Source organism: Triturus cristatus, chromosome 6 (genome assembly GCF_964204655.1).
Source record: "Triturus cristatus chromosome 6, aTriCri1.1, whole genome shotgun sequence".
In the NCBI taxonomy this organism is placed as follows: domain Eukaryota; kingdom Metazoa; phylum Chordata; class Amphibia; order Caudata; family Salamandridae; genus Triturus; species Triturus cristatus.
In genome coordinates this window covers 1,068,777,323-1,068,803,764 of record NC_140589.1, presented here as the reverse complement: position 1 = coordinate 1,068,803,764, position 26,442 = coordinate 1,068,777,323, and the positions used below count along the sequence as shown (strand labels likewise).

The following is a 26,442-nucleotide window of genomic DNA, read 5'->3' as shown; positions in this document are numbered from 1 at the left end:
AATCCTGGGATGGCTCCGCAGTTTGCGCCAGTCACGACAGTTCGGATTTTGTGAAAGCGCGCGGCTTACCTCGGTATGCAGTTAGGCGGTGATTCCTAGCGTCGCTGGTGATGATGAAGTCAGGCAGGGGATCGGCACTCTGAATTAAGCCTGCAGAGCACTCCCGAGATTATGCAGGCCCAGGACCACGTGGAAGCCGGGGCGCTCGCGTAGAGGCGATCCCAGTCAGGGCTCCAGCCCGACCACTCTCCTCCACACCCGCCACAGAAAACAGCTCCGCTTGAGTGCAGCTCCCGAACCAGGAGAGCCGATCCGTCGCGCAGTGTGTCCGAGGGGCCTTATGTAAAAGCAGGTTACATCATCAGGCGATTATTACAGGCAGATGACCGGATATTTTACGGATTTCTTCACTGAGCCTTCGGAGCCTCACAGGTGTGCGGCCATCTTGGATGTGCGCTACCTAGCGCCCCCTCATTCCTTAAGGTTGCTTCTATCCTTTGTCCTGAAGAAGACCCGCAGGCTGAGGCCCAAAAATTCCCTCTTTGTCCACAAGTCAGGTCTAAACGTTGACCCCTACCCCATCCCCCCCCTCCCCCACCCCCCCTTTGCTGGTCTGGACCACACCCCCTTCCCTATCCTGCCTAAGATGATATATCTCACTACTGTTTATGAATCCTTTGTATGAATTAACTGTATAACCAACCTTTACTGGCCAGGCCGTCGAGATTGATTTTTGTTATCAGTAAAATTATTTCGATTTTATTAACTTTGCCTTTTGATTCCGCCTGAGAATTCTCTGCCCCCTTTTTAGGTCTCGCCTGGCGAACGCAGATCTATGTCGCTGACTTGCCTCGGAAGTGGGACAGGAGATGGGCACGTGCAGGCTTTTGGCGATTTGGAGCCTGTGTACGCGCTTACAGGCACGCGGTGTGCACATCTCCTGTCCCCCTTTCGTCCTCGCAAGCCGGCATGCAGTTTCACTTTCACTTTTTTCTTTTTTTTAAACTCGCCCCATCGTTGGAGCAGCCCGCAACGGCGGGTCAGCTCAGGAAATAAACATGGACACTGTGCCTTCATCTGCACAACCACTGGACAAATGGAGAATCCCCCACTCACCCGGTCTGCGGGGGAATCCTCCTGAATGGCGGCTGGCTGCGGTGCGCTTCCGGAGCACTCCAGCTCCTCTATACTTCTGCCAGCACGATGCGGGGCTCTCTCCTTAGGCATGGGAGCCCGCACTGCTATCTGCCGCTCTTCACCTGGACCCCCTCCTGGGACCCGGAACTTCAGCTCCTGCACTTCCTCTCTGGTGCCAGGGCTCCTTCTTCACCACGGGAGCCCAGGAAGGGGACAGGCGCTGCCTGCACCGGCCACACGCGCCGCCACTGGGCACGCGAAAGTTACAGGTACCGTTCATGCGCGGGCAGCCCTCGCCCTCCAACTATGTGGAGCTGCTTTCTGTTTTGCTTGTTTTTATGAAGTGAGTGAGGTTGTGTGCTTTCCTAGTCTGGGGGTGGTGTCACGAGGTGAGTCTCTTCTGGGGTTCCTCATGAGGTGAGTGGGGTTGTGTGCTTTAGTCTCGTCTGGAGATGTTGTCCGGAGGTAAGTGGGGTTGTGTTGTGTGACTGTTTCTGGGGATTGTGTGAGGAGGTGAGCGGGGCTGGGTAATTCTCTCACATGGGGGTTGTTTGCTTTAATTTCGTCTGGGAGTTGAGTCATGGGGTGAGTGATGTGTGATTCTCGTCTGGGGGTTGTCATGAAGTGAGTGGGGTTGTGTTGTGTGCTTGTTTCGTTTGGGGCTTGTGACTGTGAGGTGAGTGGGGTTGTGTTGTCTCCGGCTTTACCCGCCAGCCTCCCACTCGCTCTTTTCATGTTGTTTCTGCTGTATTTTGGTTTGTCATGTTGAGGGCCTGTGTGGCCCCAGGGCCCTCCAGGTGTCCCCTGTCAGGTGTGACCGTTACTAAACCCGCTCATGTCACCATATGCCCTGCATGCATAGGTAAATAATGGGACGAGTGACACTACAAGTACCAGCATGCAATTGAACAAAGATGTCAGGCCTCTCAGAAGTTACAGTTTCGAAACAAGCCAGTCTGGGAGCTTTGGGGTTTAGGGTGATACAAGTGGTGACTAGAAGGGCAGACTGAAAACCAGGATGTAAATATTGTGTGAACTGGCATACATTTACAGACAATCACTCTAAATGTAACGTAACACGGATGCCGCATAATTTCACCATATAGAATTAGCCCCTCCTGGTTTTGCTGCTGCTGTGGGTAATAGTAACGGACTGTTTTCAAAAAGCGATTCTAATTGCATCAAAGGTCCGCGGAGCCTTTAAAAGCGGGCCTTGGTAATGTGTCTTAATTGTGTGCACCGAATCTGTCTGGGGAGCACGGGCTCGTCAAGGAGTATTGAAAAGGAAACAAGCATTTGCAATGCAATAGGTCTCGCATTACTGAAAGTTTGAGCTATTGGCATTGCATTATTATTTGCAACTCCAATAAGTCAAACTTCCAGTAATGCTAAACCTATTGCATTGCAAATGCTTGTTTATCACTGCAAGCATGTGGCATCACACAATTCAAAATAAATACATATGTAAAGTTAAGGGCAAGCTACAGTAGGTACCGCACTATAAAGCATTATTTAATATTTATTGAGTTGCTCTTCAATCAGTAACATTAATACTAGGTAGAGAAAATCAATACCATTCTTGTGGGAAACTGCAAAAGAGAGTTAAATGATCTATGTCAAAACATACAAGTTGCGTATATTGGCTATATATTGGTATAATTCGGCTTAAAGTAGTTACTTGCCAGCAGGTAATAATTGCGAACCACTGACTGAGGGCAAGTGAAGTATAGCCAGAGTCACTGGAATTATGCGGCAGCAAAGGGACACTTTATGCAGCAGGGTTGACTAAACTAAGCTGCAAGATGAAGCAAATTATGCAGCATGTAGAACATTCTGTGATAGTATTTATAATTTTCACATTTTTACACCTGTTAACAGTGTCTGGGCATAGGTTACACATCATTAGTGTTGGTTTATCTCCCAAATATAGTAATAAGCAACAGAAAGGTAACCAGTGAGCCTATGCAACAGGCCTTCAACTGTGCAGCAACATATGTGACTGCCCTTTAGTAACTTTTGGACCGTTTAAGCTAAACTATTTTCTGCTAAAATCTGCAGATTATACAGTAGATGATAGATTATGTGGCAAATACGGCAAATTTGTAACTATGCGAAAAACTCTGCGACAGCACAAACATAATTCCAGTCGCTCTGAATATAGCTGATTTACGGCACTGCAGGACAAACACCAGTGCTATGCACACCGCCACTGAGTATTGTTATTAAAGTGCTGGTGGCACCATAGGGGAGGGGGGTATGGGTATGCTGAGGAATGGAGAGAGGGAGGATGGATTATGTTTCTGAGTAGCTATGAAACTGCTGCCCCTCTGCATCAAAGTGGAGTGATCTACACAAGTACTATTTAAGTGGCTTACTCAGTTTAAATTGTGAAACGTTAGGATGGCAGCAGTGCCTGTAGTTCGTTCTGCTCTTCACATGGCCACTGTTGCAGGTATGCTTGCAGCCCCTAGTTCAATGTCTTAGGCTTGAGCACAGTGGTTGGTGTTTTCCATAGGTGAGCTTTCTCTCAGACCGGAAGGAAGGTCAGTTCTCAGCGAGGGGCAGGAAGCCTGCTAAAGGCACCTGAAGCTTGCTCCAGATAGTGGCAAGGGATGGCCGCTGGACACAGATTACATCAGGAATGCACCAGAGTCACATTACATATATAAACGAGGTATGTGGTCTATTGCGACTCTCCCCACAAAACTCCCACGGCTCCCACTGGCAGCTGTACAGACTGTGCAGTCTTATTTCGGAACTTACTACTGGAGGTTTGACCCGCCTGTACAAATCCATCACCACACCTGACTGAGCACTGCGGAAGCCCGTGATTAGTGGGTGGAACTAGTTGCTAGGCAACAACAAGGCACTTTAAACCATTACCGGTATTTTTTCCTCAAGAGGTTTTATCTACATTTAAAAAAAATGCTTGTTTTGTTTAACAGTGTGAGCCTGGCCCAAAGGTATAGTCCAAAGTGAGCAGCTCAAGCCACCATGCTCATGTCATTGCTGTTTCAAGCAGCAGCCTGTGACCTATTGTCTAAGGTGCAGCGTACAACTACATTGATGAAGGGGGTAGTAGGTTGGCTCTTCCACAAACTGTCTTGTCAGCTGCTGCAATTTGGGAACCAGTGACTTCCAGTGACTTCCGTTTTGGGGGCCTGGCATGTCCAAGTGCAGAAGAAAAGGAGATAGGAGAGCTGAAGATAGGGACACATGGGGGCAGAAGATGAGGATGCAGAAGGGGACAAAGAGAAGGAAAGGGACACAGAAGAGTAAAAGGGAAGGAAAGGAGCACAGAAGGGGAATTACACAAGAAGCAGATGAAATTGACACATTGGAGACCAAGGACAGGGACACAGAAGGGGCAGACACAAAATTGGCAAGAAGGGAGCAAAAGAAACCAGTATACCATCAGGTAGTGTGCGGAACCATTAGTTTAAACGTATTCCAAAGGTCCGTTGCTAAAATCACAGTTTGTTTAGGGGTGTGCAAAACTGCATACTTTTTCACGATATTTTGTTTTTAATAGCAGCAAATGCACACAATTGCATTAATGGCTCGAGTTGTAGTTTTCTGGTATCCGAGTTGAAATGTTTTCACACGAGCATAACCTGCATGAAAAAAGTGAGGCAAAATATTGTCAGGGTCAGGTTCAAGCACAAAATATTCGAGTTTCCCATGAGCAAATATTGAAGCAAAATATTGGAATTTCACGAATTGTGCAAAATCCACAAGCGTATTTAAATTTCAAACTTGCCAACGTTTTTGTAATTGGTTGCCTTCGAGACCCACATTTTTGTCTTCAATAGTATCATTACCATAGTATAGCTAATGAGCCGGAAAATCCGACATATTTTGTGTAGGATTCCATGTCCGGTTCTCTGTCTGTCTATAGAACACATGTCAATTTCAGAACTTGATATCACTTGAAATGGAACACTTGGCAACGTTTTTATGCTCTGGGGGATTTCATTAAATAAGACGAGCACGAAAGCTACAAGCAAGCATAGGTTTTATGGAAAAAAAATGTTTCAAGCTAAGCAGTTTCCACAGCGACGCAACACATTTGCCTGAATCTTTGACCATCTGCGACCTATGCGCTTATTTCAATATATATATTGAAACTGAAGCGTCATTTTGTGTTTCCTAATGTAGCCCTTAGCTGTTCTGCAAGAATAAATGGAAAGAATATATGCTGTTTGTGATTGACACATTTTGACTATCAGCTGTTAGTACTGCCACGTGTTTAACGACTGTGAACGAAGAGGTTTAAAGATAGAAAACTGTGCTCGAAAGGAATGAGATTTTAGCCGCTCTAGGAATGTTCAGTTGTGTAACAAGGAACATCCACAATTTTCAAATCCAAATTTGAAACAAAATGAATTTGCTAGGAGCGAATTAGGGCAAAATCAGGACAAGCAAATTGACACTCAGCATAGTGAACCAGCGCGGTGTTCGCAAAAGAGTGCTAGGATGATAGCAAATAAGCTCATAGAAAGAGCTCAGACCTGCAGTTCTCCCCGGAGACCAGAGCCAGTCCACAACCGGGGCAGCTGCGAGGAGCAGGCACAGACAGCAGTGCCCCCTGCTCTGAGGAAACCTGCAGCACAATCCTCCCTCTCCATCTGCCTGGCTCCGCTGTGAGGCAGACCAGGCTGGAGCATGCTGACTGATTGGGAGAGCACAAAGTGGAACGGAGGAGCTGGGAACTACACAAACAAAAAGTGAAACCAGTGCAGCGCTCTTGAAACGGGTGCAGCGCTGATAAAGTATGTTCAAAATTATTAAAACATGCAAGATGGGGGGTTGGAGCGAAGTGCAAGGAACACAACAGGCTCCCTCCAGACACCTCTGATGATGAGCAGGATACAAATGCTGTGGGTTAACTAGGAAGCAAAACGAGGGTAAAGAGAATGTCTCCGTGAGCCTTGTGCTCGGCTGGCGCCTCGGGCATGTTTACTACGGGAACACATGGGAATGCAAAGCCATTAATCAAGCAGGATGGCTCTGTCTCCCTTCACGCCCAGGGAGGAGGGAGATGCGAGCAGAGCATCAAAGGGCTGGGTGAGAAGGGAGGGGGCAAAAGTGAAAGTAATCGAGCAGAGCATCAAAGGGCTGGGTGAGAAGGGAGGGGGGAATGCAGTGAGCAGAGGAGCAGCTGTGTACGTGCATGTGATCGTGCACTCAAGGTTTAGGCCAGCCAAAAGACTGTGGGTAGCACTTTGAAAATCCCACATATAAAATGTCTCTTCGAGCCTTTGGCTCGCGAGACCTAAAAAGGGGAAACCGAGGAAAAGAAAAAATTCTGTCTGCGTTTGAAAATGTTTGATGCTCGGAAAAGCCCTTGGCCAGAGCAGGCTCGCGCCCGTGGTCTGATACGATCCTTTTGTGAATGTAAAACTAACTATACTGTTTTTTTCCGAGAGTCTTGGGTTGGTGGTGGGTAGGGCACGGGGTGTGGAATGTGTAAACAAACACGAGATCACTTACACAATGACAGTGCAAATGCATTTTGTGTATATTTGTGACGCAGTCTATGTCCAGAACCCAGTAGAATGAAACCATCACTTCCAGGTTGTCATAAGGAGATTTTTCAGTGACTGTACAGGCGACGTCACATTGGCACTGATATCGGAATGACGTTATCATACGTCGCTTTGCTGTGACGTTACAAAGAGCTAATGTGTGCAATAATATATACTGTATACTTTTTGAAAAGGAAAAACAATATAAAAAACAATCTCATTTACAATGCTAATAGCTCAAAACAATGTCACTGCGAGACCTATTGCATTGTAAATGCTTGTTTCTTTTGACATCAGAGCACTCCTCTTTTTGCGCGTTCCCTTGGAGCAACCTCCTTTCTTCCCCCTTCTTTAGCTATGATTAAGTAAGATATCTCCTATCTGTTTATTTTCATATTGTGAATAAATAAATTCATGCCCTTGCTTTGAAATCTAAAGGTTGTTGCACATCTAAGTACTTTGATTGTTCTTTGAATCCATATAACTGTGAGCTGACTTTTATGCATGCTCAAAAGTCGTAATTGATTGACCATTGCTTATAGAAGAATCGAATGTGATCAAGAAAGGTCCAGGACCATTGTTATCTATACCACTCGTCACCCAGGTCCAAGGACTTTTTTGTTCGGTTATCCCCTTGAATATAAAGCATATCCTGAATACGGCATGTCTCGAAGCATCATTGTAAGCACAGCCATCGGAGAGGGTACAGGGAAGCAGTTAGACTATTTCTAAGTATGGTAAGATATATATATACATATTTGATCCCACTTTGCTACATTATTTTGGGCTCCCTAAAATTGTCTGAGTTAATAGAAGGGATCTTTTGCTTACCATGGGTTGGCAAAATGATGATCGTGTTACATTAAACGATGCATGCAGTTATTTAATTACATTGATAGGCAATGAATATTAATACATTTGGACTGTGGTTTGACTATTTTAAGCTCTGTTCTCATTTTCTAATATGAAATCCTTAAAACTGTTTTTAGTTTTTCGTTCAATTTGAAATGTATTATGTATATATTTTTATATGGTAAAAAAGCAAATAAATTGTGAACTTTTGTCTCAGGTGCTACTTGATTGGGTAATCCATGCACTGACTGGAAATAACTCCCAAAAACTGGAGCTAGACGAGGATGTTGTGGAAAAGCTCTGGGCCTATTTTGACAGTATTGTTAACAGCAGAAAACTGAAGAAACTTTTGAAGGCAGGAAAGACAATAAACCTCCGCTTTGCTGTTGCACAGGTAGCTATTGTTTTTGCCTCATGTCAGTTTCATTGCTTTTAAAGCCCATCTCCTGTGGCTATCAAACTGGGCTTAAGATTGCTGGTGGTTGAACATCTGAGACGTCTGCCTTTGTTTATGTTGTAATGCCACAGGAATTTTGCTTCTAGTCATATGAGACAGAAAAATACAGTTTTGCAGTATCGATTTGTTCACCCACTACTTTTGCTTGTGACATGATCGTAATTCCTGTGAATGTCTGCAGATGGCTGTCTGGTACTTTGTTTTTTTTCAATGGAAATGCACCTTAACTACTATTTACCATGAATTTTGAAGGCTTCGACTGAAACTCAAAAAGATCCGTCAAACCTTAAGAATTGGTTCTGAAAAAAGCTGATCGTGTTCTGGAAAAATTGCTATAAAGTTGGAAACCTTGAGTCACGTGATGACCCAATAAAGTAATGATAAATAATGGTCGCATAAAACCAAACTGATGAGAAAGGAAAATTGTAACTAATATACATAATAGATGAAGCAAGGAATCAAAAATGGGTCTGCAAAAACTATGGCTATACTGCTGTATGGAGTGATTAAGAAAAGTATTTACGTGAAGTATAACACCTGTAGTAAGTACCACTTCACACACTCAAATGCTTTTATGAATAGAGCCCGAAATATCTAGCTTGCTTATAGTGAGAGGGCACAATTCTTTCTGTTTGTACTAACTTTGTGAATATTCCCTGAATGTTGCTGTTTTATTTTCATTTTTGCTATTCAAGACTGTGAAGTAATACTGCAGAGCTCTACTTCACGTTCTCATAAATGCCTTTGTGAATAGCCCCTCTATGTCTACCACTCCTAAGAGTGTTTGAATGTTTATTCTCAATTTAATACTGTACATGTTGTGTTTTACAGTTTCTCAAAGATGTTGAAACTTTCATTTAATACTTGCCACACACGTTTGCTTGTTATACTGCACTTAAAGTTTAAAGTGGAATTTACTAAAGTGATGTGTTTCTTCAGTGATGTAACTTAGTAGGCTCATATAAAATATGATGAGTGGCTGTTTAAATTGTTGCATATTGCAGATATATGAACTCTTTCGGCTCATTTCGGAAGCATTGAAGGGAGTCGTCTTATGCACCACTGGTGCCGTTGTTGCTCCTCTGTTTTGCTTTATCCACAGCAGATACATAAAACAACAGTTTTATGTTTGTAATCCAGTACCTCAGTTTCTTTCTTAACTTGACTATTTAATAATTAACATATCTGATGGAGAATTCTAGCTACCTTAGAACAATCCCCAAGCATCAGACTGGATCCGGAGGTTTTGTGAGCAGTACCCCTGTGCCCCGCTAGGTGGCGTCATTCTACTCCGTTTTGACGTTGTCCGTACTGGAAGTGACATGCGTTCCTATATAGGTGCCGTCCCAGCATGCTGGTATCAGTTTTCCTTTCTGAGTCAGATAGCACTGATCTGGTCAGAGCTATCCTGAGCCATTTTTTGACTGGCTTTTTCTGACTTTTTGGGTGTTCTTCTCACCTGGTGTGAGGATATTACCCAGGAAATCAGTTGGTTTCAAACCATGTGGTGCCTGTCACAGACCGGTGTCTTAAGCCCCTTGCTGCCTGAAGTCTGGCAACACCGTGATGCTCATGCTCCAGATAGCGTGGAAAATCCAAGGATCGTTCGTGGAGCCGCAACCAGCGGATTTTGTTGTACTTGAAGTTGTCGGGTAAGTCCCACAAGCATAAAAAAAAATCAAAGAATTCTTCAACTTAACTGTGCTCGTCGTAGCATTGGACGAGGCGCGTCATCCTCTTTGTCGTTCCCAACTCCGATTCAGAGCTGGATGGGTGTTGTCCGATGGCTGTTCCGGAGCCCTTCAGGACCATGATCTCCGGATTGGAGCCAGTGCCTTTTACGTTGTAGAGGGAGATGAATGAGAGGGGTCTGAGAATCCTTATGAATACCAGCATTCCTAAGATGAGAACAAGGACAACTGGTCTGAGGTGCTGGCAGTTGCCAGTGGGTTAGACACCTCGCCTGGCACTGGCTTGGGGTCTCCTCCTACCGTGGCTACAGAGGAGAGAGCCTCTTTTGCTGTTGGATGCGTAGGGCAGCTGAGGTCTTGGAACTTCAGCTGTCCATAGTGGTAGTCAAGACTAACGTCTTGACTGGGTTGCTCCATCTGGGAGTCTCTTGCTCCGAACCTTTACTTCCTATTAATGATGTCCTTCTCTGGGCCTAGTCCTAGCGTTGCATGGGGGTTCCTGTGCATAGGATGATTGCTCACCACCATCGCCCTGGTCCTGGAGACCCCCGTTTCCTGATCAAGCACCCCACTCTGGAGAGTTTGGTGAGCCAAGCTTCCATTTTATAGGATCAACCCTGGGGTGTTCCATGCCACTTCACTGGATAGGGAATCCAAGAGGCTGGATACCTTTTGGCGATAGAATGTTCTCTTCCGCCAGCCTTGCACTGTGGTCAGTGAACACTGTGTGCCTTTTGGGCCGATTCTCCCATACAATCTAGAATTCAGTAGCGCTATTGCTGCTTTTGGCCTCAGAGTAGGCCCGAGCCATAGTATCCCTGGCTGATGGGAGAGACGCAGCAAAGTTCACCTTTCTTTTTTTTTTTAAATAAACTTCATTGAGTTTTTGTAGTCTATATAGTACAGCTGGGAACAACATCAATAGGACAGGGTACCAGAATATCTGTGATATTGTTGGAGGGTGGTATTTTCTTACCCAGCTTAATTTGACGGGGGGCTGCTACCTCCAAATAAAGACACTTGTGTGAAACATAGGCATTGAAGTTGAAGTGGCACTTTAAGGCTTTTTTTTTTTAACAAGGAAGTATCAAAGACACAATCACATTTCAGCAAACATTTTCATATAGATTTCAATAGATGCTCTGGTGCCTGAAAGAGACACTACACTGAGAGATTCACCTTAAATTATAAGCTACATCATGCTAAAATAATAAGCTGCTTGGTCTACATTTCCTGCAAGGAGTGAGGGAGAGGAAGAGAGAGAGAGAGAGACTGAGTAAGACAAACATTTCAATCTGTTATGAAGTGCTACCACCTCAAATAGACCAGGACTCAAGATAGATCTTTCGGTCGACCGGGAACACAACACGCGTGCAAGATGCTGCAAAAGGGTGGGTCAAAGGCTGAGCAGTGGAGCACATCTTTTTATACCCGTTTAATGCGGAACCAATAACTACAAAATCAGAACTTGACCGCAAGCCTTTAGTTACTGCGTCACAATATCAAAAATGCAGAAGTGGCATTATGGTGCAAAAGGTGTTATCGGAGGGTCACTGATGCTTGATCGTAGATCATGAAGAATTTGTAGACATTTAACACAGATAGTTTGCGTTACTTCTCGGAAATTCCATAGAAAAGCAGAACTGTCGCAAAGGTCACAGGCCGTTGTCTCATGCCATGGTCCCGTCGTGGTTACAAAAGTAAGCAGAAAGACGTCAAACATCAGATATGAAGCAATGAAATGTACCTGCTAGCGTCTGCCCGCATATTGCCTAATGTTGTTCTTGTAATTCGAGGATGTTTTCGGGTCTTCGCTTGCTCACTGCTCTTGATATGACCGAAATGCACATTTGAGACCAATGGGCTTGGTAACATTGTATGACAAGATAACAGTGAGCTGAGGCCTATACTTTCTTTGTGGGGGGCGTGTATGCTCCTAGGTGGGCATGGGGCCTATGGTATCTAGTGAATTCTTGAGATAGAATGATCAAGTTAACATATTCCTATATTCTGGCTGGTAGGGCCTATATGAGGGTTTCATCCTACAAGTGTAGGGCTGAAATTTATTTATGGCATATAATTCCCCCCTCTTGTTCATTCTTGAACAAACTTCTTACAGCATACCTTTCAGGCCCTCCCTCTAGTTAGTGTATCCCAGGGGTGTCATTCACATTGTAACATTAGCATGTTTGGAACATTTGCTCTCCTACGTCTTCCTTAACTCTAGATACTCTCCTTCAGGCCTGTCAGCTAGTTGTTCATAATTATCTACACTTTGATCCTCCCCTATGATGTCTCCACCAGGGGAAAGTGGGGGAGTGGTATGCATTTAGTAGTTGGCGTCAGGCGGGGTCTGCTACAAGTGTGAGACAGTCATTCTGACCTTAACTATCTCCAATAGTGCTAATCGATCCCTATCTTGGCATTGTTCAGCCCTACTACTTCCGTACTTAATCTTATCAATCTTCTCATATCATCTGTAGGACGCAACAAAAAGAGCAACAGCAAAAACCTTTAGAACAGCCATGAAGGTATCCAGTCAAAGTTCAACCAATCAGTGGCTGTGTCTGCTATGGCACCTCCTCAAGCAATTTTTGTTCAAGTCGTTGATGGCTTGGTGATGGAGCCATTTTCTACATTGTTGGCAATGTGCAGCATAAACTCCTCATTCAAAGTCATTCCCTCCTCTTGATATTTCGAAGACCTACTGCATTTTCCTTGATCTGGAACATCACAATGATGATGTTGGAGAAAAGAGCTGGACCCTGTTCAATAATCAAAACTCCTTTGGTCTTTGAAAGCTGTCCACCCAAGCATACTGCCAATGTCGGTGGAGTAAGGTAACCGAGCCATAGATGGGCATTGTTCTAGGCGATATTTGCTGCTGGAACGATCAGGGATACTTTGTGCATTGTTCTAGTGAGCACATGCTGCTCCTTCTTGGAGACTGTTGGAGATAGAGACGTTCTCCGCAGACCCAGTAAAAAGCCATTATGCTGGAGGCGCCATATTGAATGTCCGAATTAAAAATGGTGCTGTTGTATCCAATAGCTGTGCCATTTCTTAGAGAGAGAGAAAAAGTACCCTTAATTTGTAATCTTATCATAATTTTGGGTATTCCCCCCCCCCCCCCCCCCCCCCCCCCCGACCCCAAGTATACTTCCAGTCTAACCCATCTTCATAATCCTAGTCTACCCTATGTTGCCCTAAGGATGCTGCTCTATACCTCAAGTAACCTGGGGCACTCCATTTGTTATAGACGTAAATCTGTGCAAATGAGCGTAAAGCCGTTCTATTCTGGCATGGGCAATGTAGGGTGTGGGGCAAGGAGCCATGATAGTCTGATAGAGATCCTGTTATCATAAACCCATTGTTCCTACAAAAAGCTACACTAAGGTCCATATCAGGAACACTTATCTAAAATATCCTTGTTACCTTCCCTTCTATTCTGCAACTGTCTGTGATTAATCTCATGCATCATTGGGGTGTGGTCTCCTACTGTTCTATTTATAAACACTTCAGAGAAGGTGGCCTCAATAATCTGAACTCGTTCCTGTATTCTGTAGAAGAACAGGTGTAGGAGATATTCTACAGTGTGTGGTAATACTTTCCTAGGAAAATCAGTCTATCTGTGCCTACTGCATGGGGAGTGTATGAGCCATTTAACAGTACTCCTTTGTCTTCTGTCTACCTATTGTTGTCATCTGACTACCACATGTTGATGTGAAGGGACTCATGAGCAGTATCCGGTCTAACTGCTTGGGCACTATTCACATTATTGCATTATGGCATTAATGGTACTGGCAGAGGATGTTGAACCTTTTTACATTCCTACAAGGGTCATTTTCAGTGCATGTGCTAGCAGGTATATTGGAGGTGACTTGGGGTGCACAGTGGTATTGGCAACTTCAATAGTTTGAGCAATACAAGCCTTTCTATTAACACAATGAGCTATAACAGTGAACTAATTAAATCATCCTAGTGCCACTCTGACAATGATGCAAATATTATAATACAAATACATAACTTCACATAAGACACTTCTATGCGGCGAGCAGCGGGTGTTCCTGTTGCGGCTGAAACCATAAACGACCAAGCGATCACCATCTTCTTCCTCTTGGACAGTCCATGGAAACACGGTGCCTTCCTCTCGGCAATGCAGACAGATGTTGGTGAATAGTCTATTACTTTAAAATGTCTCGGGCCAAAAATCTGTGAGCCAGGATGGATAGGTCAGAGCTCAGGAAGGAGGGGACCCTTCTCCTTCCCCTTGGATACCTGAGTCGAAAGAAACTTCGCAGCGCGTGTTAACTCCTACAAATTCTCTTACATTTCAATTTTCATAATTTAAGAAGAACTTTCAGTGTCACTTTTAGGTCTAGTTGCTTGTACTGATACATTGATTAATTGTTCACTGACAAGTATATGGGCCATTAGGTGGTGATCAGAACTTGGAATTTCTCAGTGCAAACAGAGCAATAGGGCAATTTGTTTTCCAATTGTTGCACCATATGTGCTTATTTTACCGTTGAGAAGGCCGTTGAGGCGCATGCGAGAAGTTGGCCTGGTATATGCTGTCCACTAGTTATAGTGGGCACCTTGCACCAGTCCAAACCACCCTTATTGATGATTAGGTTTAAGATAACCTAAAAATTCTGTCAAAAGTCTGGGCATTGAGATAAATGCTAATCTATCCATACAGGAACAGATTAATCTGGCTACGTCTTCATATGTTTTTCAATTGAGGACCCTTAAGAAAATGTGGACATTTTTCACCAGGGAGGCAAGCATAGCTATCATGCTTGCCCTGATAATATCCCGGATGGACTATGCCAACGCCATCTATTTAGGTATCCCTGCTAATCAAACTCATAGGCTACAGTTTATCCAAAATCAAGCGGCCAGGCGAGTCTTTCAGCAACCGAGACACTGCCACACTAAGCCACTAATGAAGCAGCTACATTGGCTTCCTGTGACTCACCGGTCCAGGTTTAAAACCGGATGCATGGTTTTTAATGCACTTCATGAAACAGGCCCCAAATTCATATCCACAAAGATCTCAAGATACTTACACTAACGGAATCTCAGATCAGCCACTATGAATATGCTGATTATATCTTGATTCAAGCGAAAGAGAATGGGTGGCTTTTGCTTTTCGGTACTTGGCCCCACACTCTGGAACGGCTTGCCAATAGAAATCAGATTAACACCTGAATATACCAGTTTTAGGAAAAAACTGAAAACATGGTTATTCACTCTAGCCTACTGATAGAGCCCCGTAGGACAGCTCTCCCTCTCTTCACAGCGCAAAGAGACCGTTGGTATACGTGCGCTTAATAAATTCCCTAAACATAAACATAGAAAGCTATCCTAGTGGTAGCTATGGAGAGCAGCCTTCAGGCTAAGTCTCGAAGGAATGTAAAGCAGCTTGGTTTACCAGATTATAACCTCTTGGATGACCAAATGAAAGGAGAACCACACAAGATGTGTATATATAAAAAATATGTTTTTATTACTAAACACTCTCTACTAACCTCTTAATGAGATTAGAGAGCAAGGCACACAATATTACAGTTCTAAAACGACAGTAAATAGCACAATATACAATGGGCCCCAGGGGGAGACCAAACCATATATTAAGAAAGTGGTACAAGAACCACGACTTGACTAGACACAGTGCCTAGAGCACGTAGAATCGCTGGGACCCCAAGGAACCACCCAAGGTAGTGACACAGGGGACCCACGGGGGGCGCGTGCAGTGTGAGAACACAACCGCAAGCTCCGTACTAGCCTATGGGAAAGTCGCTGTTGGAATTTCAGAGATTAAGGACACTTAGGAGAGGACTTGGAGCAAACCCTTTTAGACTTGAAAGGTTCTAAGGCCAGCACCTATGTAAGCACCGGAGTACTCGTGTTACCTAACCCAGGGAAGCTGGGTGCATGGGCGTCAAATGGTATTGGGAATCTTCGCTGTCTTCAATGGAGAGTTGCTGCAAAGTGCTGCTGCAGTGGAAAGGGAAAGTGTCCGGTGTGATCCAAGACTGGGTCGAAGATGTCAAGACCTGAAAGCAGAGGGGGCAGAGTCTGGATCACTTCCTAGTGACCAGGGGCACGATAGACGAATGCCCACCGATGTTGGGTGTTTCAGGTGTGATGAGGTGAAGCTTGTCTTGACTGCCACAGAGACCAGGAGGCGGCGGCGACCACAGTCCACAAGCGAGCTGTCCCACGAAGGATGTCGAGTGCTGGGAGGGTCGGTGTCCGGATTGGAAACCAACAAGCCTTGGCAACGGCAACCCACGCGGTGAGAGTAAAACTGCTTCGGTGTGGACCAGCAAGGTCCTGTGGTCACCCCAAGCGATGGAGAGTCGGGGCACGTCTAGAGAAACAAGGTAAGCCCGTTAAAAGTCAAAGTACCCTTCTCAGGGACCCACAAGTCGACTGACAAGGGATCGCTAAGGGACCTCGAGAGGAATCACTAAATACCAGCCCACAGGTCACTCGGAGTGAAGGCCAGTAATCTTCAGTGGATTCACTGCTCGGGGTCTGGACTAAAAGTAGCCCAAAGCACAGCCTCAGGGATCGCCAAGAAGCATATGCTGCTGCAAAGAGGTTCGGGTTGCACTGTCCCCACGAGGGCTTTGGATCCCAGGATTGCTGAGAGCACATTTCGGCCGCTGCAGCCCCTGAGAGGCTTCTGGGGTACCTATTCCCTAAGTACATAGTATACCATATACTAGGGCCTTATAAAGGTAGCCCAGAATCCAATCTGTGGTGTACCTAAAGTACATGCAATCAGTTTAGAGAGGAAGCAGCTAGACTGGGGCCCTGGATAGCAGGGTCCCAGCCAGACTAAAGTCGAAAAACAATGAAACCTCAGCAAAAACTGGAGGTAACCATAAGAGGCAGATCCTACTCTCCTTCAACGCACACAAATACCATTGCTTTGTGGGTGATATGCTGATGTCAATTTATGTTTGATCCCTAACATTGTTGTGAGAAGGGCAAAGATGGCGTTTGAAAAATGGCTGCCGTTGACGGACCGTATTCCATCCGGCACGCTCCAGCGCGAAATGACCTCACGAAGTAGTAAGCTAGCTGCCGCCTTGGCATCGCAGTGGACACATGGTCCAGCTTCGATCCAGCGTGAGAATGGGCATACTACCATAGTGAGGTATTGGTAATTTCGACATCGATCATGATCAAGTCAACCCAATTACACTTTTACGAGGACAAGATCAATGCCGCCGCTTCTGCCCCCAAAGACATTTTCAGAATAGCTAAATCCCTCTGTGCCCTTCCCCAGGAACCTTCCATAATGGAGGATGCCTCCCACCACTGCAACAAGCTAGCCGAATACTTCCACCAGAAAATCCAACTAATTTGTCAGTCATTCTCTCCTTATGTGTCTGATTCCTCTGATTCTAGCTCCAGAACCAGAATGACGAATTCTTTAGAAGATTTCCCCCTGCTAGACGCAAAAGTTTTGGACACTCTCATCACCAGGGTTACTTCTGGTTCCCCTACGGACCCTGCCCCCCCCAACAACTTTCCCTGGTCCAACACACGGTAGGCCCAGTTATCATGGACATACTTAACTCCTCCATTACCTCTGGTAGAGTTCCCCAGGCCTGGAAATGTGCCCAGGTCAGAGCTCTTCTAAAAAAAAAAAAAACGAATCTGGACCGTTCCAACCTGGCCAACTATCGCCCCATCTCTCTCCTCCCATGGCTGAGCAAACTGATTGAACGCCATATTAATTCTACACTAGTCAATTACCTTGAAACCAATAAGTTACTACACGTCTCCCAAACAGGTTTCCGTCCCCAGTTAGGTACCGAGACAGCCTTGCTTGCTGTCACGGAAGAAGCCAGAAGACTTCTAGATCAGGGCGGCTCTGCAGCCATTATTTTACTTGACCTCAGTGCCGCCTTCGACACTGTCAACCATAACATTCTTCTTGAACGGCTATCTGACATGGGGATAGCAAAGACAGCACTGACCTGGATTCAGTCCTTTCTAGAGGATCGCTTCTACCAGGTATTTGAGGGGTCAGCCATGTCCAAGCAGTGGCATCTTGACTGCGGGGTCCCACAGGGATCCTCACTAAGCCCGACCCTCTTTAATTCCTACATGGCCCCACTAGCTGAGATAGTGCTGCCCTTCGGCATTAAAATAATCACCTACGCAGACGACACCCAACTGGTGGTGGCAGTTAACCACCCTGAGGGCTCATCTGACGTCCTGGGCTTCTGCTTAGAGGCAGTTGCCCATTGGATGCGCCACTCTCACCTCAAATTAAATGGGGAAAAATCTGAACTAATGTTCCTAGGAAAGTCCCCTTCGCCATCTTCTTCCTTCATCTGGCCACCATGTATGGGACCTATGCCAACCCCCAAGCAACAAATTAAAAGTCTGGGCATATGGCTTGACAACTCCCTCTGTTTTAATTATCAGACCATGAAGCTTTTGGCCATTTGCTTCGGACTGTTACGTATGCTCAGGAAAATCCTTCTCCTACTCCCTCTCCAAGCTAGGAGAATCATGGTCCAAGGCTTGATTCTGTCCCGTTTGGACTATGGGAACGCTCTTTACTTGGGCGCTCCTCAGTCCACCCTAAATAAACTGCAGGTGATTTAAAACTGCGCTGCGCGTCAACTAACACAGATTCCCCGAAGACAATCCGCTAAGCCTGCCTTAATGAACCTACACTGGCTGCCCATCCGCGCCAGGATCCAGTTCAAAGCCATGTGCTTAGCACACAAAGCCTTCTGGAAATATGGCTCCCAAATTCTCCAATCTTTGGTTGTACCCTATCAACCTTCCAGGACGCTTCGTTCAAGTGCTACTTTCCTTACCACGCCACCTAAAGTCCAAAGAGCCAGGTGGGGCGGAGGTTCCTTCACTTTGAATGCCTCTAACCTTTGGAACACCCTCCCACTCACGCTCCGTAGTGAACCCAACATCTCACTCTTCCGTAAACATCTCAAGACCCACCTCTTTCTATCAGCATTTCAGTAATTCTCCCTCTTTTATGCTCTCCGTGTCCACAAGCGCTAGGAGGCCTCCGGGTAGCTACGCGCTATATAAATATAATTTCATCCATTCATTCATTCATTCATTCATTCATGTCAACATAATCAATGTGTAGTTCTTTAAAGGGGCCTGTAGGTTTTGGTATCGTAGTGGCAACTTTTTTTAAAGTGGGACTAGGTGAGTACAGCTGACAAATGACGCATTTATTGACTAAAATGTGTATTTGTTCATGAGCATTAGGAATGAACCAATCTGCCTCTAAGGTGGTGTACATATTATCTTTGGGAACATGTGTAGTAAGATGTAATTGATCTAGTGCTACTTGCAATAAGGCCTGTGGCATGACAGGTTTCCATGACATGATTGGTCTGTAAATGAAATCTGAGGCATCTTGTTGTACTCCCCTCTTCTTCCATTGCTCTTTCTCTTGAGGTGGTGCACTCTCCTGTATTTCTCTGAGATGTAATTGTGCAGTGTGGTCATATTGTTGTGTGCTGTCAAGAGTGTAAGGGGAAATTAAATCAGGAGTGCCTGCATCTGTGATGCAAAAAAGAAAGCAGATAGAGGCAACACAGAAGTAAAACAGCATAAATGCTACATAAGGACAAGATCTCTCCAGACTCTTCAATGACGTCAATCAAGATTTTTTAATGGTTGCTTGATTCATGACAACGAAGCGCCGATGCAGCCAACGTGTTTCATCCTGAATAGGGCTTCCTCAGGGCTGCAAACATAACATGCATGCAGTCAAACAACAATAAATAATGCAGCATACAAGTCTTACAGACATAATATTGTAAAACATTATTTAGTGATTTTGTGTTTAACAATATTCAAACTCAGTGCGTTCCGAACCAACCATTTGGATTAGCAACAGAATGCCTTAGATCAGAAGAACCGGAAAAAGAAACAATCATTTGCAATGCAATAGGTCTCGCAGTTAGGCAAGTTTAAGCTATTGGCATTGTAAATGACAATGCCTTTTTATTTATGTTTTTAAAACGAAAGCAAAAATAAAAGGCATTGTTCTTTGCAATGTCAATAACTCAAACTTGCGTAACTGCGAGACCTAATGCATTTCAAATGCTTGTTTTTTTTTGTAAAGAGTTAATCAGGCAGACCCCATGTGGTACCGGGGACAGGCCCTACTAACTTCTGTTCCTGTACGTGTGTATCCCAGCCTGCCACACAGCCTACACACCCGTTTAGTTATCTGGCTTGTTAATGGGCAAGCAAGGGTCCAGGTGCAGAGTATTACGTGTCAGCAAGACAATTAATGACGTAATCGGGGATAGAGTGGTAGTCGAGACCAAACCACACTTCATTAAAGTGGCTGTTACCTTTCTTGCCTTTTGGGCCAAAACTTAAGGTGATATCAACAGCCAACATTCTTACTCTTCCAAACTGATTTTTTTTCTTTTCTTGCAAATATTCAAGACAACACTGCGGCCCATGGCATGGGGGCTCATATACATTTGTTAACCATTAACGTGCATTCACACAACGTGCAAGTTATGGCAATCATAAGATTAATTTTATATTTTGAAGTTTCCATAGGTTTCTGTATTATAGACTACATAATTTAGGACAGGACAGACTATGGTAACGGGCACATCAATCAGTAAGAATAAAAAAAAAAATGCAGCTACAACACACTTATGACGAGCGATCTATTTCTCTTGAAAACCAGCTCTTTTAAAAAAAAAAAAAACCCTCTAAGGCCAGTCCAGCTTCTTTTATTTTGTTAAATTGTATAGTTTCAACCACTGAACATAAATACCTCAGGCAGGGCACACTCTATTTTTACTTGCAAAACTCTACATGCCACACTGAAGCATACGATCAGTCTAAATAATATCGCTATTACACACTCAAAATTATGTAATTGACGTTTTACTTTGATTTGGGTTCTGCGTGTAGGTGGCGTTGTGTAGTCACAGTGCACACAAATTAAGAGAAATAAGGCATCCTCTTCCTCTGTTTGTTTTTTTTTCCCCATGACGCGTACTTCGCTTTTCATTTTCATTATCCCTATTCAGCTATGTCTGGGCTGCTCCCTCAGACGCTGAGTAAAGTGTACAGCAAAAAGAGTCAGTCACCAAGACAAATTCCTCTATTTCTCCTCACCAATAAACAACCGTACTGCGATTGAATGTATGGTTTCTTAACTGCGCAGATGGTGAAGAGACCCATCGACCTGTACGAACACACGAGAAATAAAAAAATGTAGCCAACCTCTACATGCAAATAAACCCACACAATTCGCCACACTAAACCGCGTGAGAATCCAACAAAGAAGGGGCAAGACTTATCATTACCTCAAATTGATGAAGTTTAAAATACACTTAGTGTGTATCACTCGTCCAGTCCAAAGCGACGCTCGGATGGTCACTGTGGTAAGTTGAACAATAGCAGCTGGAAGAAAAAACAGGTTTTCTCAAAGATACGGAGAACAGACTTAGATATGTAATCCTTGAAATGGATACTTTAGTGTGGCGAAAAAGGTAATTCTTCCTCCACTGTATAATCCCTACCTCATCCATTAATTGAGCTCTGGGACCTAGCACTTCTGCGTTATGACCGTACTCCTCTTAGACTCATGTTATTAACCATTTCGATCATTTTTAGAAAATGAGCTTGGGAACCCGACCTATTCAAAACGGCAGTACTCGTATTCATAAGGAGGCTAAAGTAACCACAAATACCCGCTCGTCTCAGATTGCATAGGATCAATAAGCCCAAGAAGCCCTATCGGTATGAGCTCAATACTCCTCTCATTCCTCGACTTCTATTTAAACAAGCATTGGCATAGCCAATAGGTCTCGCCTTTGGGGCCTTATAGTGTTTAGCCATGCAACAGTCGCATAACTAAATACGTATAAGTTCCCAAAAGCGAGACCTATTGGCTATGCAAAGCGGCCGTGCGGCAGCGAAAGTGAAAGTAATCGCGGTAAAGCGTGGCGCGCGCGCCCGTGCACATGCACTGTAGCTCTAGGCTGGCCTGGTAGCACTTTTTGGAGCCCTCTCAATAAGTCTCGCCAGACCAGCGCATGCGCTGGGTCAGGCGAGACCTAAAAATAGCACTCACACAGGCTGACTGGCCGCGCAATGCCCATACACAACAGAACAAACCAAAACGCCCCCCGAAAGCCAATTTTAATTTACATTTGCAACAGCACTACATGCTCAGGAAATAAAATAGGGGTGTATTCGAGGTTCAAATCCCCATCGTACTGACCCAACAGACCAGGCAAAAAATATTACAGATTACAATGCCATACTGCGCGTTGGGTTATAAATACGGTTGTCACCCAATACTAATGCGGTGGTTCAAGAACAGTCTAACACAACGTAATTACCTCCCAAAAGCTGTACCACCATTACCTATCCGAGTCCCCATTCACAGCGTCCATAACTCCATTCACTCGTCAAATCCCCATTACGAACAACCCGTACTCATGTTAGTATTCCAGATAGTAGGGTATATTCAAACACGTTTAGTGGGACGCGATCTTTACGCTCCCACCATTGAAAAAGTAATGTGTAAAGCCGTCGCGTATCACATGGCTAAATAAAGCCTATCACCATGTCCGTTTTCTCTTGACACCCCTAACCCGTCTTAATGCTTGTGCTAGGCATTGGTCACTATAGCCTCTCCTTTTGAGACGTTGCAGTGAGTCTTGTGCTTGTTTTTCAAATTGTGTCATCACTACAATTCCTTCGGACTCAGATCAATTCTCCGAAGGGTATAGCATGTTTTGTATTTACTGCATGAGCACTTTTCAAATGCAATATACTGTTGACAGCTGTTTCCTTTCTATGTAGGGTACTCTTTAAGTTTGTTTTCAATAGACCGTTCCAAGTCCATGAATTGGATTTTAGTCTTGGACATATTTATGGTAAGGCGTACATTAAAAGGATTTCGATTTAGATATTCAAAATAATCACGTAAATTGTTCTCAGATCCTCTCCAAATCATAAAAAGATCGTCAATGTAACCCCCTCCCCCCCCCCCCCCCCCCCCCCCAAAACCCTCTTTAGTCCAAAATCCGGCATCTTGGGACCACACATACAGTTTCTCGAACCAACCCAGGAACAAATTGGCATAGGACGGCGCAAATTTAGATCCCATTGCCGTGCCCTGCTGATACCAATCTTGATTGGAAAGAAAGAAATTGTTGCTCAAAATTAATTCCATCATGTCAAGGATCATACCATTCTGTTCCAAGAGAGTTGCATTTTGGGTGGATAAAAAGTGATCGATAGCCATCTGGACAAACTCTTTCTTGATACATGTATACAGCGATTCCACATCCATGGTAACTAACCACATTGTGTCGTCCCACTGTAAATCCTCTACCTTGTTAAGAATATCCTTCGTATCCTGAATATAGGACAGAAGGTTAACCACCAACGGTTTGAGAAAGGTATCTACAAACCCAGATAGATGCTCCGTTAGGGATCCATTCCCAGACATTATTGGACGGCCAGGAGGAAAATTTCACTTTTTTATGCACCTTTTGGCAGAAGATACAAACATGCAAATCTCGGATAGGAGATCCTCAAAAAATGAAATTCAGAATCAGAAAGGAGACCTATCTCCTTCCAATGAGCAAGTCGCATATTAATCACCAACATGGCTTCAGGACAGGGATTGGACCTCCAGTTTTTTTATAACAATCTTCATTGCTAAGTTGTTCAATCGCCTCTTGTTCATAATCTGACCTATTCATGACACCCACATTTCCTCCCTTATCAACCTCACAGATGGCAAGGGAGGAGTCGTTCTTAAGACGGTATAAAGCCCTACGTTCAGCGGTGGTGTGATTTTCCATATTCCACCTGCTGCCACCCTCCAGTAATTTATCCTCCAATCTGTATAAATCGTTGGGTACCAATCTATGAAAAACATTAATGCTGTTTAAATGTGGTCCTTGTGGTACAAACTCGTTTCTCACGCGTAAGCCACTGTCTAAAGAGAAATCTTGGTGGATGTCTAGTTCTTGAGCGATGCCCTCCAGGGGTATCTCCATATCGCCATCCAGTGATAACAAAAGTGAAACCTATTTTTTAAGTGTGCAACTGAAACCTCAGAATTTTGAACTATATCCACATTTGTTTGTTGAACCTGGGGTTAATTTAAATGAAAATGACATTTCAATTTAGCCCTCCGGGATAATTTAAGCAAATCGGCATATAACTCAGAAAACACACCCTTTTTGGTTGCACAAAAACCCAGTCCTTTATTTAGTAAGGACAATTCAACATCATTCAAAATGCGATCAGAAAAGTTAATTACAAGATTATCAGAATCAGAGACCTAGACATCAGATCTTAAACAGTATGCCCCACGGTTTATGGGCTTTTTCTGTTTGTTCCCTATACGATATCTTAACACTTATTCTAAAAAAAGAGGAAGTAGCACTCACAGTAGGTTCAACCGTATTAGTAGCAGATGTACTCAATTCTTCAATGGAAGAAGCATTGGAACTGCTCAGTAAACTGAAAGTACTTCCTAAGCTTTGGGTGTCTTAATCTCTGGGTTTAGGTATTTGAATGTTATCAAATTTTTGCGCAAATGTATAAATTCGCCCTTGGGAATAATCACGGTCATCCCTAGCTATCTTGTTGAGTTTTCTCTGTCTAATACTTCATTGATGATTTTGTTCCTTAAGGATGGCATAGTTATTATCAGTATCCTCCTTTAAATTCAATCCTTTGATTTCTTCCTCCAGAACACATATCTCCTCCCTCAGTTTGAGACACTTCCTGTCAATATGTTCGATCAGGACCCTCAGCATGACCAAAGAATTCTGTAAATTTTCTGACCAGTCTTTAAGTAAATCCGGGTCCAGATCATCAAAAGTGTGAAATGTTAAAATTCGGAGTCCCGAGGAATTTTCTTATTCTCTAAAGACCTCTTAGGACTGACCTCGTCCCACCATTTTGAGAGCTCCACCTTCTTCAACCTCTCCAGTTTGATCAATTTAGTTTTAAGTCCCTCCCCTACTGGAGATACAGACATGTTACCCGTACGTACGTACGTACAGTGTTACCTAAGCTAAATAGATCTTTGGCGAACTATTCCCTTGGGTCATCGAAATCCATTGTCTAATCCAATAGAGTGTAGGTGTGCTAGCTACCTTTTGGTTGAGAACTAAAAAGGAGAAAGAAGGCAGCAAGCGATAATTAACGCTGTACTAACCTATTGTACACTCTTTTTATATAAGACACAGAGTTTTTGTTGCCCACCTCCAAGGTCCACTGCCTGCATCTGTACTTCCATTGATCTGTGTAACTGTGTTAAAATCGGTATGTCTTCGACTAGGAAGTCGGGCTTTAAGCCCTGTAGGGAATGTGGAGGTCTGATGTCAATGACGGATCCACACCAGAACTGTTTATGGTGCCTCTCTTCGGACCACGATATGGAGGAGTGCGGATGCTGTAGGAGCATGAATCCGAAAGCGCTCAAAGAAAGAAGACTAAGCTCTCCATGAAGAAGATCGGTGAGGAGAAGAGAGGGAGGAAAAAGGAGAAGTCGAAGAGGGAGTCATCGACTTCGAGGTCGAAGAAGCACCACAAGAAGAGGAAGCATTCTTCTCGACGTCGGTCCTCGAAGTCCAGGAAGTCGAGGTTGGCTTCGCCCCGTCGACGTCGGAGCAAAGCTTTGTCTCCTTCTCCTTCGAAGTCACCAAGGCATTCTCCTTCGAAGGAGCGGACTCCGGCACAGTCCCTGACGCAGTCATCGGCTCCGTCTAAGGCTTCGACTCCGGTTCGAGTGGAGTCGGATGCTTCTATGGATGGAGAGGAACAAGAAGAGTCTGTTCCGGTGCCTGAAGAATCTGCGGCTCCGGTGGAAGATACTGCGGAGCCGACGCCGGAGACCCCGCAAGGGGATACAGAGTCTGTTCCTTTTCCTCGATTCCCGGCTCCAGGTACAGATTCTACAAATTTTTTGAATGCTATGTATGGCATATTTAAAAGGGCGGCCTACCCATCCGGAGCACCAACTGGTCCCGTGGGTCCGATGGCATTTACGCTAGGGGTGCCGCAGCATTATGCTCAGGCCCCCTTTATGCCCTTTATGCCGATGGCGCCTTCTTGGCAGTTTCCGGCGCCGTCTGGGGATCCGATTCGACCTCGGAGGGACCAGCAGACTCCGGAACCTTCCTCGACGCCGAGGCCGACTCCATCGGCGCCGCCGACTCCACCTATGGCGCCGCCGACTCCGGTACCTCTGGCTCCACCGACACCGCGTACGACGTAGTCGACGCCGGCTCTCCGGATCCGGTCGAGAAGGGAGGCCCAGAGGGTGTTGGAGGAAGGGAGATATCGAGCAGAGGTGGAAGAAGGTGAAGTTGACTCTTCTTCTGATGAATTTGAAGGTATTGAAGAAGCAAGTGGGTTGGATACAACCCCGGAGTGGGAGCAAACGTCTGCCAGGTCTTCTCCGCCTCAGGAATTGGCTCCCTATCATGTGGTGATCAAGAAGGCAGCAGAGCTTTTGGATTTGCAGCTGCCCTCTGTAGAGTACAAATCCAACTTGCTAACAGAGGTGTTGCATTCTCCGTCTTCGACTTCAGAGCCTTTGTTGCCTTTCAATGAGGCCATTTTGGAGCCGGTCTTGGAGGTGTGGAAGAAACCTCTTTCATCTCCGGCAGTGTGCAGACAGGTGGCAAGAAGGTACAGGGTTGCACCAGGGGATCCTGACTTTTTGTCTACACATCCTTCTCCGGACAGC

At 44.8% G+C, this 26,442-nt stretch overlaps 1 protein-coding gene across 2 annotated transcripts in view; it reads left to right on the top strand.

Annotated features, from left to right (window-relative positions):
* Positions 1–26,442, top strand: part of URB2 (URB2 ribosome biogenesis homolog) — a 423,522-nt gene that overhangs the window by 80,810 nt on the left and 316,270 nt on the right. For both annotated transcript variants that reach the window (XM_085611919.1, XM_085611920.1), the window contains exon 3: positions 7,735–7,911. In XM_085611919.1, the coding sequence (XP_085468045.1) occupies positions 7,735–7,911 (177 nt within the window). The remainder of the gene's footprint in view (positions 1–7,734; positions 7,912–26,442) is intronic.